Here is a 17,330-nt window from a genome sequence, read left to right on the forward strand (position 1 = left end):
GGTATCTCTCCACCTCCACTCACACAATACTACATTTTTCACCCAGAGCATGGAGGGAAGGAGAAGGCATGCTGAATTCTGTATCAGAGGCCAGGCATGGCTCTGGACACTCTGAACTCTTGTATTTGGGACCACAGTCTCCACACTCTAGCTCTATAAATAAAACTCAAAGAAAAACATCTAACGCTCACTCCCAAGACCTTTATCTACTGACGATTCAGACCAGCAAAGAGTGGTCCCTTAGGGAGTCCCTCCAGAAGGATATAAAAGAAAAGACAGCCCTTCTTCCAAATCCCATGGCACAGTTGAGGTATCCTGAATATCAGTAACATCTTTGAGGTGTTGTGGCCCCCTTCACAGACCTCTACACTGGCAGAGGTCTACATGGAAGCTCAGAAATGCCTCGATGCTTTGGAGGCACAGCCCTATTCACTATGCTTGAAGAAGTGGAAGCAATAATTAAAATAACCTACGCTAAGGTGTCTCAAAAAGGCAAGCATCTTTCCAACTGACCTGACAAAAAATATATATATATTGAATTACAGCTTACACAGTACTGATCAACAAAGRCCAAATGTGGTAAAACTTCTTGTCCACGCAAAATGCTCTCATACAGCTGCAGCAGCCCAAGAAAGACATGGAGATGGTGATCGGGAGATGCATCTGGCTGAGCACATGTCACTAGAATATCTGTATGCAGCACAGGTCTGAACTCCCACATTGCTGTCAATGCTGCGACTTGTGCACTAATGAAACTCTGTGTTTGCAGCACATGTGGCTCCTTTGCAAACGCTCACCAACAGGCCTGGAGTTCCAGGTGCCACCAAAGGAGGCATGCACAGCACAATTACCTGATTCTGGAAGACAACTGCAGGTCCTTCACTGCCCCTAAAAGAAAATAATTTCCAACTTCTGACTTCATACCACAGCCACCATGAGGAGAAGAGATGTGGGGGGTCAGAAGGTAGCTGCCTTCCCCCATCACCAGTAGTTGCAGCACGCTGTGACAGGCACCATACTTAAACCCCATCTTGTTTTGTACTAATGAACAGAAATGTGAAGACAGATGCCTTTCCAAGTGAGGCTGGAACGCGATGGCTGAAATTTGCTTCCCTGAAGCAATTTGGACCTCGCAGATTCATTTTTTAAATTCATGTAGGACTGAAAACCCAAGCTCCATTACGTGAACATGAACATTCTGGCTGGATTATCTGTATTTCTATCAAAGCGAGTTATTCAGAAATTCTATGCACTTTCCTACTACCATGATGCTTCAGGACAAGGCAATTTAGAAAACATGAGCAGAATGAAAAAGAACTGAAATAATGGACACTTGGCTGCTGATGCCAATTCTTTCCTTTCTTCCCCTCCCTCTCCCTGCACTGTAAATTGCAATCGAAGCTACAGTTCATAACACGAGGGACTGGCTCTCTGGCGTCTTTAGTCAAGCTCCAAGCCAACTTCTGCCCCAGCTCTGCCGCCGCCCTGAGGCTCTGATTGATCATCTTCCGCCACTGAACCTCTGGCTGACGCGCGCTAACGCTTCCCTCCGGTATGGTAAGGGAAGGCAGCAGCAACAAGAATTGGCTAAATCAGCTAAGTGACCTTCTCTACAGGGATCTGAAGTGTGCTGTAAGCTGTCAAAGACAACGCGAGTATTTTTGATGCTCCCTCTCCCACCCAGAAACACGGCCGCTCCAAGGCTCAGTGAGACGGCCGCACTGCAGCGCACACATATCGTTAAGAGGAAAGCACTGACTTCTGCAGGGAACCACAAAGTAATTACAAGGGATGAAAATGGATCTGGATGCTAAGCTAAGTAATTTAGAGACTGCAGAAAAACAATCACTGCAAAGGTGTCCTGTTGCTTCAGAAACTATAAAAGACGGAAATTAGCTATATTTCTTCCCTTAAAACAGCCAGAGGTGCCCAAGTTGGAAGCAAGCAGCACCAACACTGCCTCAGGAAAGAGATCCAAGCTCCCCAGCTCCGTTTCCAAAACATTTTGTTGTCCCTTCAGCCAACGCCTCGCTGTGCCTTGGCTCTGCGAGAGCCTGTCCCATCAGCACAGGCAGCCAGGCCCTTCCCAGGGTGACATAATGCAGCAGGCCCCGCGTAGRAGAGAGCTAAACACATGGCTCACAGAAAAACACATCTGAAAAACCCGGGGTTTCCAAAATCAAGGGCCTAGTAAACAGTCCCTAACCTCTTCTTGCTAAATGGACAGATTCTTCAAGGAGACAAGACACGTAAACGTTCTCCGCCAGAGCCGCTGTCTCCTTTGAAGAACCAGGTGTGGGAAAGCAATCAGCTGGCAGTGACAATAAAAAGGATGGCGAGAACAGAAGACAGGTTAAAAGCAAATAGGGTTTTTTCTGACTGCCTAGACAACCCCTGCTTTGATAAGACGCATTGTTTCCTGGACATGAAAAATATGGTAATTCATTTACCAGCACTTCAGTAAAGCATCCGATATTGTCTCACATGGGAAATTATTAATTAAGAATCAGAAGGCAGAGATCAGGACAAACCTTACTTAATGTTTTTACTGACAACTTTGGTGCAAAGGAAGTGAGTGCTACAGTGAGATCTGCTGATGAAACACAGTCAAGAAGCACAATCAGCACAGAGGAGCATTGGATTATTATGCAGGAAGGACTGGACAAACCTATGTACTAGAGAAGCAAGAATGGGGTGATGAAATTCAACACTAAAATGCAAAGACATGCACTTTAACATTAATAACAAGAGTTCCTACTACAAGGTAGGGCAGCATCATCTGGAAACAAAAAGAGAAGGACCTATGAAGTTAATTAATGTATTTCCACTAAAGAAAGGCAAATGTGAGGCCTGGCTGGATGCAGAAGAGCTATGCAATTTACAGAACAAAGCTGGTGCGACCACGGAGGAGCACAAACCCTAGAAAAAGGTTCTGATTGTCAGAACGGTGAGGTCTCAGAACAGCCCTACAGTAGGATAGTAAAGCAAACAAAACATTACTGTCAAAATAGCACTTGGTTAGTTTATGAGTCATGGTATTAGTATTACAACATGGCATGTGCAATAGCAGGGGGCTGGATCCAATGCCTCAGGCGGCCCCTTCCCGTGCTCTCGGATTACTCAGACTCCTCTGCAACCCCTGAGCTTCACCAGCCTTGAGATGGGCATCCTTCTCCTGCCACAAAGTTCATCATCTTATATCTCCATCTCAGCCCTCTCACCTCCCTGGACCATATCTCTGGCAGCATTAGGGGATGTTACTCTTAATTTGGCAAACATTCCCAGCTGGCTGGACAGAGAAGGAAAAATCTTTGGTATCCAAGGTCACTTAGGATGCCCTACTGAGGAGGCAGGATGCCACAGCTGTCCCAGCTCAGCCCCAAAGCTTAAGAGAAAAAACAAAACAAAACAAAACACTGGCAAAAGACCCTCTACAGCACCTCCTGGTATGTTTCCATCAGTTGCTAGTAGTGACTACAAAGGACAGCCAGGAAGGGGAAAGGTTCTCACTCAGACCCCAAAATCATCACCTAGCAAATACATTCTCTCTCTGTGCATTCCTGACAGACAAAATTGAGGTTCTCAGATGGATGAGAAATGATGTCTTCACAGTTCTAAATGTTTTAGTCAGCCTCTTCACTGCCAAGAATGTAGAAAAACAGCGAGCAAATATTTACCAGGAAACACCCGGGACAAAGCCAAGCAAGTGGCATAACAGAGAACAAAGCTGTGCTCTCCTCGTCCCTGGAACCTGCTATTGCATTAATTTGCTAGAGCTGTCACTCCTCTGTGCTGGTCACATGAGGAAAAAGGATCCAGAAATACACTGCCATTCCAAAACATCAGTGTGCTGACCCATTCCTACAGCTATGATCACTGGTTTCAAAGTTAAGGGTAGTCTTCTGCCCAGGCAACCGGCCAACCAGACTGCACCCTGGAACAGCACACAGAGGAGATGGCAGAGTAGATCCAAATCCAGAACCCAGCAGACAGGAGGCAAAATGGTCAGCGAGAGCCTTTATTGCCTTATACAGGGTTAAGCAACACCAATGGCGCAAATGACATACACTCACAAATTCTTTTCCTTTAATCATCTTAATGATGATGAATACAGTTAGAACTGGGTAGCCATAAATCTGCAAAAGGCATGAGCAAAAAAGTCATACCAGTTGTGCTCTGCCTATGTAAATCACTGATTTTTCAATTCAGGCAACAAACTGTGAAAGGGAGAGGGAATGTCTCAGACTAATTCTGGGTCAGAGTGTTCGTGGTACCTGTGCTGGAGCCAGGCATGAGGTTACAGCAGAAGTGAAAGGGAGCTTTAGTATGAAAAAAATCTCTGCCAAAATTCTGAAACCAGAGAACTGTTTTCACATTCTAAATCTTGATGTGGTAAAATAAAACATGGACTTTTTGTGTTTTATTTCATTTCATGGTGAGCTGAAAAATAAACAAAACAAACATCATCCAAAAGAATTTTAAATGTTTTGAAGTACAACTGCCTGAAAATACTTTTTCTTAGTGAAAAAAATTTTCTTCAAACAGAACTAGAATCTCATCCTTTACATCACTGTACTTATTCAGTGAATTTGCTGTGATGATTAAGAAAAATGCATATTTTCTTGTGCTTACCAGAGGATAATATTCCCTCAAGCCATGCATCCTAACCAGGCATCTCCTTCCCTCTGCCAAGACACACCTGCACCCAGCAGCTGCTGACCAGAGAGGCAGCGCTCACTGCTCGGTGGCGTCACAACTTCAGCGCCTGCCAGGGCATATTTGACAAAAAACCTCTCCCCATATGTGATATACAGCATTCACTTCTAGTTTGTTCTATATGTTATTTGGGGATTTGAAATCATCATCAATGAAAACTAGTCTAAATTTTCTAAATTTTCCTTTACTTTGCAAATAAGCAAGGCCCCAGAGAGCAACCGAAGCATACGCTCCTTTCCTGCGACACAGGCAGCCCATTCAATGCTTTTGAGCAGCGAGCACATCAAGATACACGTGCAAGTTCTCTCAGAACTGCAAATGGATGCTAAGCACTGAGGGAGAGACTTTAAACCATGTTTTGCTAATAATCTCGAGTATCCTCCCTACATCACAATAAGAATTCTTGAGAGTTGCAGAGGCTGAAAAGCCAGCTCTCTGCATGGAGCCTTGGAATTGGAAAACGCCATCTGCTTTGCAAAGGTTGACAGTCTGGGACTTCTGGTTAAACTCCAGATCTCCTTGTTGTGAAGGGCTTGATAACTTGTGACTTGCCCTCAGTCCATTACCTTCTGCTTACTGAGTCACAGAGCATATTATATCTCCCTGCAGAGCACTACAGCAGCTGGGCTATGTTATATTCTGCGTCTGTCTTGCTCAGCATTAGATAATACACTTAAGAGAGCCTTCCATCTAAATCAGTGAAATGCAAACACAAAATTTCTGTTGTTTCAGCAAAGAGGCCAACTCTAACATTCTGGCTTGGAAACGCACATTTAGATATATATATATATTTTTTGCCTGTCAGCATGGTTATTTTGATGAGGTTTTGTTTTGCATGTGGACCAGATGAAAGAGACAATTAAGACCTAATTTTTTAATTGGTACTGGATGCATTTTAAACAACAGTAATAGACTTTCTCAACAAGAACTGCATGTTCTCTTTTCCCAGTGTAATTTAACTCTGACAGAGAGGACATAAAAATACAGCCAAATAGCAGCCGAAACGTGAGCTCCTGTACTCAGAAGCTAGGAAAACTATTCTAATACAAAGTGTAGAGTGGCTGAGTCAGCATACCAACTTAAAGTTACATTTAGGCTTAAATCCAATACAAAAGACACATTCTCTGCTGCATCAAAACTCTTTCCAATTTTATACAAAAATTTCTGGAATCACATGATGAAAGCACCATTAAATCCAAAGCTGTAAAATTCATAATCATATCAAGATGAACTCTCTAGTCCCAACTTGACTCACTGGTTTTGAGCCAGCAAAACATTGAATTAAAAACACAGGTGAGAAACCTGAAGGCTGAGGAGCAAAAGCAACTTGCTTCCCTTTGTAGAGGCACTTGTTCCCTTCTGGGATGAGGCAAAGCAATTCCTGGGAAAAGCAGCACTTGCAGAGAATTGCTAAACCCATCTCTTCTCAGTATTTCTGTACCAGGTTTCCCCCTCCCTCCCCCCATAATGCTCAGTAACACAGGGTCAGAGTATATTGAAAGTACAGGCAGTTAGAAGAATGCCACAGAGCTTGAATTAAGCTTTTCCTCCAGCAAGAGGTGTGCTCTGCCCGACGGCAAAGGCCTCAGAGCAACGGGAGGAGACAACGCAGGCAACCCAGGACCGCTCACCGCACCGGAGTGGGGAACAAAACCGAAACCAAACGACAGCTCCCGCTTCCCAAGACTGCAGTTCCAGGGATCTGGATTTGCTCAGGAGTGGGGGGGATATTCTCCAAGAAGCAGCGTGTGCTCCAGAGAAGAGGCAAACAAAAGCACTTCCAGACTGGAGGTCTGTCAACCCCCTCCCATTGCACTGAAACGCCCGCAACCGAAGGCAGCCACGTGACGGCAGCCCAGCGCCTCCTCTCCCAGTAACTAAGCAAGCCCAACAGCCTTTGCACGCTCTCTCGGTCAGCTTCCACTGGAAATAAAAACATGAAGATAAATTTCATAGCAAGAGGAGCTCTCCCTCAGTCCTGACCATGAGCTGCAAAGTCAGCGCATTCCCGAATGCAGCCAAGAACTTTCCCACCTCCGCCTGCTCCCAGCCGAGAAAACTCAAGGTCCCATTCCTCCAGGTGGACCCCTCTGTCCCCGTTACAAACCACGGATTCCCCATGTCCCTGCACCTCCCCAGGGCCACCCCACGCTGACGGCATGTCGTGGGATGTAGTTAGTGCTCTGCTAGATGCATCTGCTGTTGTACTTTGATGAAGCCCCTACGTAAATGTTAGGGAAAGACAGATGCAAAGCTTCATCCTCCCAACACGCTTGCCTGCTGGCTGCTTTGTCACGCTAATAGAAATGTTATCAATGCTCAGTGCCCCACAGGGGCTCTGGCCTCATAAACCTATTTTGCCTCACACGTTTGCCATAATTTGTGTAAAGGAGGAGGAAATTCGAAACACTAATTATAAAGCTAGGACTGTTTTGTTTTCTCCAGCTCACCTTATCTTCTTCATTCAGCTCTTGAGGACTCAGCTATTAAAAGAAATTAAGTAATTCATCAAGCCTATTTCAATTACCTGAGGTTGATAACATCAGAGTACAATTAGCATCTACAAATGAACCAAGTGCCAACTGCCAGGCAGAAACAGAAGCTAATTTACAGTGTGGGGCAGCCTGCAAGAGCTGAGATTCAGGGGCTGCCAGCAAACACATATTTCATTTTACCAACAACAGCTCTGTTCTGCCACTCCCACCACAGCTTACACACACCCAGCCGAGACGATTTACAGCCAGAAAATATCCTTAAGCACAGCCAGAACGTCAGCAGTGCAGAGAGTCCCAAATGCCACAGGCCAAGAAGCAAAAGCTTCTTTGGTCTCCTCCACACCTGGCACTATGAAAAATGGGAAGGGACATCTCTGATGCAATTCAGTTCTTTCCAGCCTGCCAGCAGGATGCCAATGTTTCTCCTCAGAAAAAAATATGATTCCTAGACTCTATTATTTTAATAAATAGATTCTGAAAACAAGTTTAGTTAGGATTTGACCCATGCGTCTCCCAAGTTACAAGGCAGCAAAAGGCTGACATGCCCAGCTGACAAGGATCCCAGACACACGGCCAGGTAATAAACCATGTCACTCCTTGCCCCAGTGCAAGACTTCTTACATTTCCTTCTGACACCTGAATAGCTCTACCTTCTCATTGCTTTTCTGCCATGACCTTGTGTGTCCTGATACCTTTCTGAGCAGGTTAGTAATTGAATATGTGATGCATTACATTAGTACACAATCTGTCAAGTGCCTGTTTATTTTATGAAGACAAACTGGTAGAGTTGGGGTAACTAAGAAGCTAGCACACAGCAAACCTCCTGGATCCTGGCAGCAGCTCAGATAACCACTGCATTCTCTGGCTGACAAATTCTGCTCCACATCAGGGCCTTACCTAGATTGGAGGAGGCTCTGCCTTCAGCAGCTCGGTCCTGCAGGCTCTCAGCAATCTGCAACTGTTCTTCATGGTACTGCTTAGCCCTCTCCAGGTCCTGCATACATCTAGCTGCATGGCCCAAGCCAGCATAAGCTCGCATCTCAATGGCCTTCTCAGCCAGCTCCTGGGCCAACTCCAGCACATAGTTGTGGTAGGACATGGCTTTGTCGAAGTTCCTCCGGTAGTGGTAAGCACTGCCTAGGTTGCTGTAGGCTCGGGCTTCCTCCCGCTTGTTCCCCAGCTCCTTGGCGATCTTAAGATGCTGTTCATGGCATTGCACGGCATTTTCAAAATCCCCCATTGCAATGTACACTGCCCCCATGTTGCCCAGCTCCCGTGCCTCAGAGAGTTCATCTTTGGACTGCTTTGCGAGGAGGACGCACTGCTTGTGGCTAGCCAGTGCATTTGGGTAGTCCCCAATGGCTGTGTACACATGGCCCAAACTGCTCAGTGCTGAGGACGCTGCCTGCAGGGGTAAGAGAGAAAAAGTAAGTACAAGTCCTCATGGAAACAAGTCAGATGGCCCCAGCCCAGTCCCAGAAATCACAGCCACAAAAGGCCACTCTGGAAAAAGACTGTAACTACCAGCTGGGAAACCTGCTCTCTGCAGTTTCTTCACTCTCCTCAGGGCAGCTTAGGTGGAAGCAGTAGGGATGGGGTTTACTTGGGAGAACCAGGCTAAGAGTGTCTGAAGATTGCCTCTTTCCCTGAAGCATGCAGTGTGCATGTACACTTGAAAGGAAGGAAGGAAGGCAGGCACTGCAAAGATACAGAGGCCACTGAGAAAACAGAGAAAGTGGTGGCCGCAGAAAACTGCACCCCACCAGGAGCCACTGCAGGGATCGATCAGCCTGAGCTGTCTCAGAGCAGCACTTTCCCCCCACAGCAGCCACAACTCAGGCTACCTCTCATAAAATACTCTAACATCCACATTCAGTCTTGTTAAAGCAAACAAAAGTCCTGCATATAGCAGCTCTTGAGAAAGCAGACAAGTAATGATATTCAGCTGCAGAAAACATTACAAAGGAATGCTTGCCTTGTTCCGCTTTCCACACCCTAAGCTCACGTCAGCATGGCAGACTTCTCAGACATTGCAGGCAGATGCCAATGACACCACCCTCAAAGAACAGCAGCGGAACGCACACCAGAGCAACACGAGCACTCTGCACGCCGAGCCGCTCCGAGGAGTCTGCAGTCTGGAGAACGAGATGCTTCTGTTGCTTACCCTGCAGCACGAGTAAGCCACTGTGCACTCACCAACTCCTCCATGCACTTCTGCTGGGCCAGCCACACCGTTTTACCAAGAGCACAGTTCTTACTGTGTGGCATCAGGGTCCTTGCAGCACAAAACCATTTGTTACTGAGCCCCAAACAACCTCAGGACTGCAGCAAAGACAACAGTACTTCAAACAGTTGGAGCCCCATTCCCTGGAGACATCTTAAATAAATACAAAGTTATTTGAAATCCTGAGTTCTTACCATGTAGAAACAGCTGCATTTAACAAGACAAATAATTTGAGAATCGGATTCTTTTGCCCACTGCATGTGCCAAGACACAGGTTCTTTTTCCACCTGGCGGAGGCAGAACATACACATCCAGAGCACAGGGCACGGAGCCCAGTGCAGAGGTATGTGTTCCTCTGCCCAGTGCAGATCTGCTGCCTCAGCACGGCTGTTTGCTCTAAGCCCTGATCCCAAATCCTCCACGGTCCCTGCATATGCATTTCCTTCAGTACCCAGCTGCACCTGTGACCCATTTCCAGAAGAGCCATCTTCTCCAAACCTCCAGAGAGGACCAGGCAGGGTGAGTGACTTCACAGAGTTCAGTCTCACCCCACCCCAGCAACAGAGATCAGGAAAAACCCAGTCCACCCTTCCACCTGAGACGGTGATACAGTATCTCAGGACACTGGTCCTCTCTCTTCTAGATGGCGTAACTCCATGCCACCCACAAAGAGGCAGTCTCACCTTCCTCCTGCCCTTGGCTGTGTGCTCCCACTGCATCCTTAGGCTAGCACTCCTGTTCAGGCAGCAGACCCAGAGCTAAGGGCTCTTCCTAGGAAGTCTCTTGTGACCAACTGTTCAAATTTCCTACCTCCCAGGGGGCAAGATATTTGCACCGAGCCATACGACTGGGGGAAAAGCCACTCCACCACAACACCAGGATGCAAACAGGTAGGGTCCCTTCTGCTGTTCCAACATTTGGGAAGAAAGGCACATTCCTGTTTTCTGAGTCCAGTCACTGGAGGGACCTTGTCTGGCATCTCTCTACTTTATTCTGCTATTGCCCCCCTGTTACTACGGCTTGGATTTCCTTCCAGCATGGCTGACACTTTTGCTTTTCATTTAAGGAGCAAGCACATTTTTTTGTTCTGAGTAACATCTCTAGGCACAACACCAAAAGCTCTTCCATGAAATGAGACCCCATAGGTCAGTGCAACAGCTACAGCTAAAAGCAACCCATAGGTCAGCCAACAGCCATCTCCAGTACAGACACTATGGCACTGCAGACAGGCTTCAGTGCAGTCCCACAGACAAAGATACTACCCTAACCCTAGGGGGAAGCAAAACGAGTTGTAAAAACTGAGCCTCTTGCTCACTCTCCTTGCCTTGATAAACTGACATATTCCTGCTTGGTCCCCACCTGCAGACTGGATATGTCCCACAGATGCAGGATTTTAATTCCCTTCTCCAAAGCAAAAGATTAACCTCTTCCTGGCTGCACTATCCAGAGATTAGGTATAAACGGAAAGCAGATTAGAAGAAAACTTCTGTGGTAGGAGAGCCGGCTCAGCACCTCTCAGCTGGAACCATATCAGACTGTTGATACAGCTTCCCCAAGGAAATGAGCTTTCCATGACTTTCAGAAACTGTGGCAAGAGAAGCCTTCATAAAGATTATTTTTACTAAAATTATATCACAATTGGAGGAGTAATGCTAAGTCAGGAAGATCTATGGGCCAGAACAAGAGGYAGATAGCACAGGTGATAAATTATTTTTGTGCTCAGCAGCATTAATAGAGTAATGTTGCCAGACTGAGGATCTGTATCATGCTGTGCTGATACAAATTAACAGATTAATAGGGAAACCAACTTTTCTGATACAAGAACCTGAGGTGACAGATTAGCTATTAAACACAATTTATAGATCACAAGATATGGAAGTTGGAAGGAAGCATTACCTCAGCCAGCTCCATAAATAGCCAAGCTGCATTTGTTTTCCCTGAGGTACCCTTTCAGGCAGCTTAATTATGATGCTAAGAACTAACAGAATTTAAAATATCATAATTTTTTTCACTCGGTGTTGTAGATTAACTTCTTGCAACACAAGAGACTCTGCAAGAGCAAGGGAGCAGCAGAGCTGCAGCTCTGGTCAGGAACCGGCTGTGGCACCGCCGGAGCTGCTGCAGCGTCCTGCACAAGCGCAGGACGGAAGAGCCTCGGTGCTGCCTCAGGGCCCAGGGGCAGAGGGAGATGGACACTGACAGCAGCGCTGGATTTAACAGTGCCACTGCGCACTGTAATGAAAAAGTCAGTCGCTTTTGCTGCTGTAACTCCTGCAGACTAGAAGGGAGCAGCTAGCAGCAATTCCTCAGCGACGTACACCTTGATGACAGGCTGGGGACAAAACGACCGAGCACGTGGCCGCAAAGCGAAGTGGTTGCTTGGATGGTGCTATCTCAGCCGGCAAGCACCACAGGTGGGGTGAAAACCAGCTAAGGCCTCTGGAAAGAAATGATTTACAGACTCTCAGTCAGCACAAGCCTTCAAGAAAAGGAGAAACTGCTCCTGCTAGGGTCAGGAAGTCAACACCAGCTTGCGCTGGCAGCACCAGAGACGCCGGTAGCTGGCAGGAGGCTGCACAGACACACTGCCCACACAACAGTGAGGTGGACAGAACGGGCTTTTCTTCAGACACAGGTACTTGATTCAGAAAACCAGGGGCCCAATGCTGTATTTACTCCAAAAGTTATCTTCTGTAGGACACCCCGCAGAGCTGCGCTTCCCCATTTCTAACTCCCGTAACTCCTCCTGCTGCTGGAAAGCTTTAACTCATCAGCAAGATCTGGCATCCAACTAGCAGAACAAAAGCTAGGCCCAACAGGATAGCAACTCCTCTGGGAAGGAATCTGGATTTGCTGAGTGTGGAAACCAGGCAGCTGGCTGAGAAGGGCAGTAGCTCATCACTCCAGGAAAGCAGGTGCTGGCAGAGGCTCCTGACACAGCCGTGGCCCCAGACACCACCAGCGACGACGCGCTGAACTGCGGGCAGCACTGGCCGCCCCAGCAGGACCAGCCTGTTCCCAGGCATCCATCTGGCAGCAGCTACCGGCAGCGCGGGAGGAGGCCTCATTCCACCTCGGCATCACAGCCCTCTGGACAGGTTCCCGAGCAACTCACTGACTTAACTTTTTGGCTGATACCAATAAGGAAAGGCTCTCACTTAAAAGTGGGTCTGAGGGAGCCGGTTCTGAGGCTGCAACAAAACCAACGTGACATTACAGAGCAAAAATTTTCATGAAGCTGTGAGTGACTCAGTACTGTGTGTATGTTCAATATCACTAGGAAAAAAAGGAGAAAAGGGATGCATGCAGACACCTTGCACAGGCCCAGGCCGAAACACCGCGTGAGGCCCAGTGAGACTTCAAGGTGCATCTGAGTTCTCCCAATTTCTCTGGTGAGTGACATATTTGTTATTGCACACAACAGACTGGTAGGATGTTTTGGGCAAAAATCAAAAGCCAGTGCAACACAACCTTAAACAGAACTGGTTCAGCAGCCGCAGTTAGTTCTGGAAGATGGGCCACCATCACCACTAGCACATCTGATACAACTAGAAAGAGGATGGAAATGCTTTCTGGAAAACTGGGAGTCAGATGCAGCAAGAACTGTTCTCTTGGGCCATTACAGAAAAAAAAATTGTGGATGATCACGTGTGCAGATTGCTGAATAAGATGAGCCATGGCAAAGAGCCATGTAGACAGAGACTCAGGTGATGCTAATGGGCTATGCCTAAGGAAAAGAGGCATGCAAGGAAAGCAACAGATCTCAGACTTTCTCTGCACAAGAGAAACCTGTCAGATACAGAGCCTGCTCATACTGTATGAGGGAAGAAATCTTCAGGAGGTCTCCTAGATTGGGAAGCAGATCACATGAAGTGAAATTTGTGCTGCTGGAACTGTTTATTCCCAGGACTCATAATCCCTTTTCCCAACAGTATTTCCAGGCACAAGGTAAAGAGCTAGAATGAAGAGTATAAGCTTGGCAGACAGCCTCAGGGCATGAGAGATAAAGACCTGGCTTACATTGCTGAATGAATGTCCAGGGCCCGATCATCTAAACTGGGAGGAGGAGAACAAGAAAAGGAGAGAAAAAAAATAAGTAGAAGTAGACCAAAACAGAAATGGGAAATGAAGGATAAAGAAGTGATGGGAAATAGTCCAGCTTGATTAAAAAGTTGCAACTGTTTCCAGAGGCATGGCTGTTGGTCATGTAGACAACCCAACTAATGCAGAGAGGTCACCTCTACCCTTTGTGGCATTCACATTAGTGTTTCCCATGTGTTTTATTCTGCAGCTGTTTGAAGTGTTACCTGATCTGAGTGCTCTCAAAGAGGCACTTCTTAATCATTTTGGAGTATGCATGAACAGAGCCTATGGCACTTTCAGCTTCCTGTGGGCTGGCTGCCTGAAAGATCTCTTCTCCAGCAAGATAAAAATCAGGGCTCTCTATGTACTCTTAGGGGTGATTAGTGGAAAGACTGTGGAGCTTGATATTAAAGGTGTTTGATGTTCGGGAACAATTTGATGATTAGATCTGCTAGGTGACTCACCTTCAGGGGGTTGGTAATGGACTCAGGAAAACAAATTCATCACTGTGTGCTTAATAAAATCATTCATAAAACAGTGTCCACTAGAAACTCTAAGTGGCTCACACATGGGGCCAACAGGAGAGAGGTATTCCCACCTGCGCTGGCATGAGCATCAGCACATGGCCAGCACAAGGCCAACACTAGCTGTGCACGCGAGCCACAGACTCCAGCCGTGCTAGTAAGAACTCTCGCTTGGTAACAGGGTGATGGGAGACTACAGCTTCATACCAGTGGGGTTTTGCATCAAGAAACAAAGAAAATTAATGTTTTATACATCTGACAAAGAMAAATTTTACAGTGGGAGTTACTTACCTACAATTATACAATTTATCTAATAGAAAGCAGATTCTGCTGCCACAGAACCGAGGCACAGGAGGGAGTTCTCAATAAGGTTTCTAATTGCTCTCTTCTACCTGGGAGCATCAGTCAGCTTAGGTTTTTCAGCTGATGAGTCTGATGTTAAACAGATGTGCATTGCAGAATGACAACTAAAAAGCACCTGATGGCTGGGAGAGAAGTGTTCCTCAGATATTTCACCCATGCCAGAGAACAGTGATTTCCCAATTATGTTACATGGAAACAATTTTGTGACTGACTGCACAGCCTCCTTAAATGAGGACGCTGTATACAGCCTGTGTCCTGATATGGGTAAGGTAGAAATACTCTGCCTGGTACCTCACTGTAAGGTAGCCTTAATCCCCACGTGCAGTCACCAGCCAGGGATTAACCATAGAGACCCACATTTTACTGCCCAGGTGGGGAAAGAACTGGTGTGGATCAGGTGTTTGTGAAATTCAAGAGCCTGACTGCAGCACTCAGCAGGAAGCCTTACCGAGCTCATGGTCTTGTCAGAGTAGGTGCTCCCAGGAGCCAAGTCTGGTTGTAGGTCAAAAGTGGCTGACCTTGGGAACAGCATGGCCTTTGTGGTGAAGTCTGAGGTCTTGACTAAGACTTATCACTCCTTTTGGACTGCAGCCTTTCAAACTGATGAATTTAAACAATCATCTGAGTTTACAAGCACAGGGATGTGAACATGCTGTGCCCTCTGTTTGCAGCTAATACCAGCCTGTAGGGACACAAAGCCTTAACCATTTTCCATGGCTCCTGTTTATATCACTCCTGATAAGACAGGTTTGGGTGTTGAGGTGGAGGGGTACTGAAACATATGCCAGAAGAGACACTGGGAATGTAGCTAGCTGAAGAAAAGGATGTGAACTGACCTAATGCAGGCACAAGGACAGTGTGGGTCTTTCAAACCTTTGTGTGTGGGGGGGTCCCACAAACCTTTCTGGGGCTCTTCAAAATGCATCATACCAGGGTCCTCATTACACCTGCAAAACATTTCTGCCATTAGCTCAACCTTCACAGCTTCATTCTGCTTTATCGCTGCTCTTTGTGCAAAGAGGGAGAGAATAACCACCCCTGGGTGAAATGGGAGCACTAAGTGCAAAGCACTGCGCTGCAGGCTTCACAGATGTCTCCCCCCGCTTCCCTCCTCACTCCGGTCACGGTGTGACAGTAGTGCCCTGTCCCACAGGACACAGAAGAACCGCATCCAAAAAGATCCACCGCACATATCCATAACACCTGTACTCAAGACAGAGTCACCAGTATGCAAGAACCAGTATACTTCATCATATACATGCTCTTGCATGAGTACAAAGGTTTTCCGGTTCATTTCTGGTTCACTTCTATTAAGCCCATTTATCATTTACTCAGAATTCACCAGTATTTCACAATCAGCCTTAGAGATCTATTGATTTATGTACTAATGCAAATTTTACACCCAAATACAGCAGATGTCATCATCATTCAAAACTGCCCTTCCCTCCTCCCTCAAAGGTCAGCTCGAGGTATCAGTGTTACATCCAGCTTTTCCCTTTGTGTGGCATGCTTTTGAAAACAAGAAAGGAAGCAGGAGGCAATATTCTCCTCCTGTGTATTATCTGTATGCAGAAAGAAGGAACAGCATTGCTTTAAGGTAATTATTTCCTGAAAAAATACACTGGAATCAATATCCCTGTCAAATCCAATTTATTTCTCTGTAGAAGGTCTCAGTCTTTAATATAGCAACTTCTATTTTCAATGAGTCTCGCTGTCTAAGAATCTGTATTTCATTCTTTATAACTGCAGGGCTAAGCACTGCAGCAAACCAAACACCAGCGAGGAGGAGCAGCGCTGCTGAACCCAGACGCCCCATCTCGGTGTCAGAAACACGTGTCCTCACTGGCAGCACTGACACGCACAGCCACGCAGCAAAAGGCACTAAGAGGACAAAAAACGTGGTATGTGTTTAAACAGTCTGCACTCAGCCAGCGAGTCAACTGCCCTGGCTAACACCCTGCCCTACTGTTGGAAGCTGTGAACTGAAATGAGAGGCAATCTTGCATTTCTATGGTAGCTTTTCTGCAGAGGTCAAGACCCACACCTGCCATGCCAGATTCTCACCAAGGCACTTGACTACTGCAGCAGCTACATAGGACTCCCTATCTGCCGAAATGTGGATATGGGCCTTTGCAGCCATTATTAAGATACCTGAGGTACATGGCACAGGGCAGGGAGGAACTAAGGGCCCTCTTAATTCTTCCCACTACAGCTGCTCCAAATAAAGGCTTAGCACCTCCTTCATCCCTGGATGAAAGCTCTCAGATGCACAAAACATGCTGCCGAGCTTGCTGCCATTGACCCTGCACGTTCTTCCTCCCACACTAGACCCTCCAAGTAAACCTTGCCCCTTCCAAGGCAGCCCTGCAGAGCAGCCCCACGCAGCTGCTGTCTCAGAGCAATGCAAACGGGCTACAGGAGACGTGACCTGCTGGGAACTCAGGGCAGAGAAAAGCTCTACTAGCAGGTGTCCTATAGCAGAATTGTGTCTGGAGAAAGAGCAGGCTTGCCTGAATAGTATCTGAACGTTCAGATCCTCTTACAAAGCGACCGCAGAGGGTTATCTAATACACTCTGCAGCTCCACTCTCTCTTTGGCGCTTTAACCTCCATGCATCTTTGCACAGAGGACAGCGTTTCAATCTCGTTACAGAGAATATCAGCAAGATCAAGTGATTTGCCTGAAGTCACCCTGGAAGGCTGCAGCAGAGCGGTGAATGCTTATAAACTACTCTACAATCAGTAGCTCAAGAAACACTGACATTAAAAGCAAATCCCAAAGAAGCCAGAGCCATGAAACAACAGCACTAGTATCTGATTGTCTGGAAGGAACTTTGTAACTACCACTGAATAAAAGGGAATAACCTGTTACCAAGAATTAATGACACATTAGAACAATGTCAAAAATACAGCAGGAAGAGACAAC

General features: G+C 46.6%; 1 protein-coding gene across 1 annotated transcript in view; it reads right to left on the bottom strand.

Moving 5' to 3' along the window:
• TTC28 (tetratricopeptide repeat domain 28) overlaps window positions 1–17,330 on the bottom strand; it is a 228,949-nt gene that overhangs the window by 47,336 nt on the left and 164,283 nt on the right. The window contains exon 7 of the mRNA XM_026071549.1: window positions 8,109–8,616. Within this exon, the coding sequence (XP_025927334.1) occupies window positions 8,109–8,616 (508 nt within the window). The remainder of the gene's footprint in view (window positions 1–8,108; window positions 8,617–17,330) is intronic.

The sequence above is a fragment of the Apteryx rowi genome, unplaced genomic scaffold (genome assembly GCF_003343035.1).
Source record: "Apteryx rowi isolate R43461 unplaced genomic scaffold, aptRow1 scaffold_328, whole genome shotgun sequence".
Lineage (NCBI taxonomy): Eukaryota > Metazoa > Chordata > Aves > Apterygiformes > Apterygidae > Apteryx > Apteryx rowi.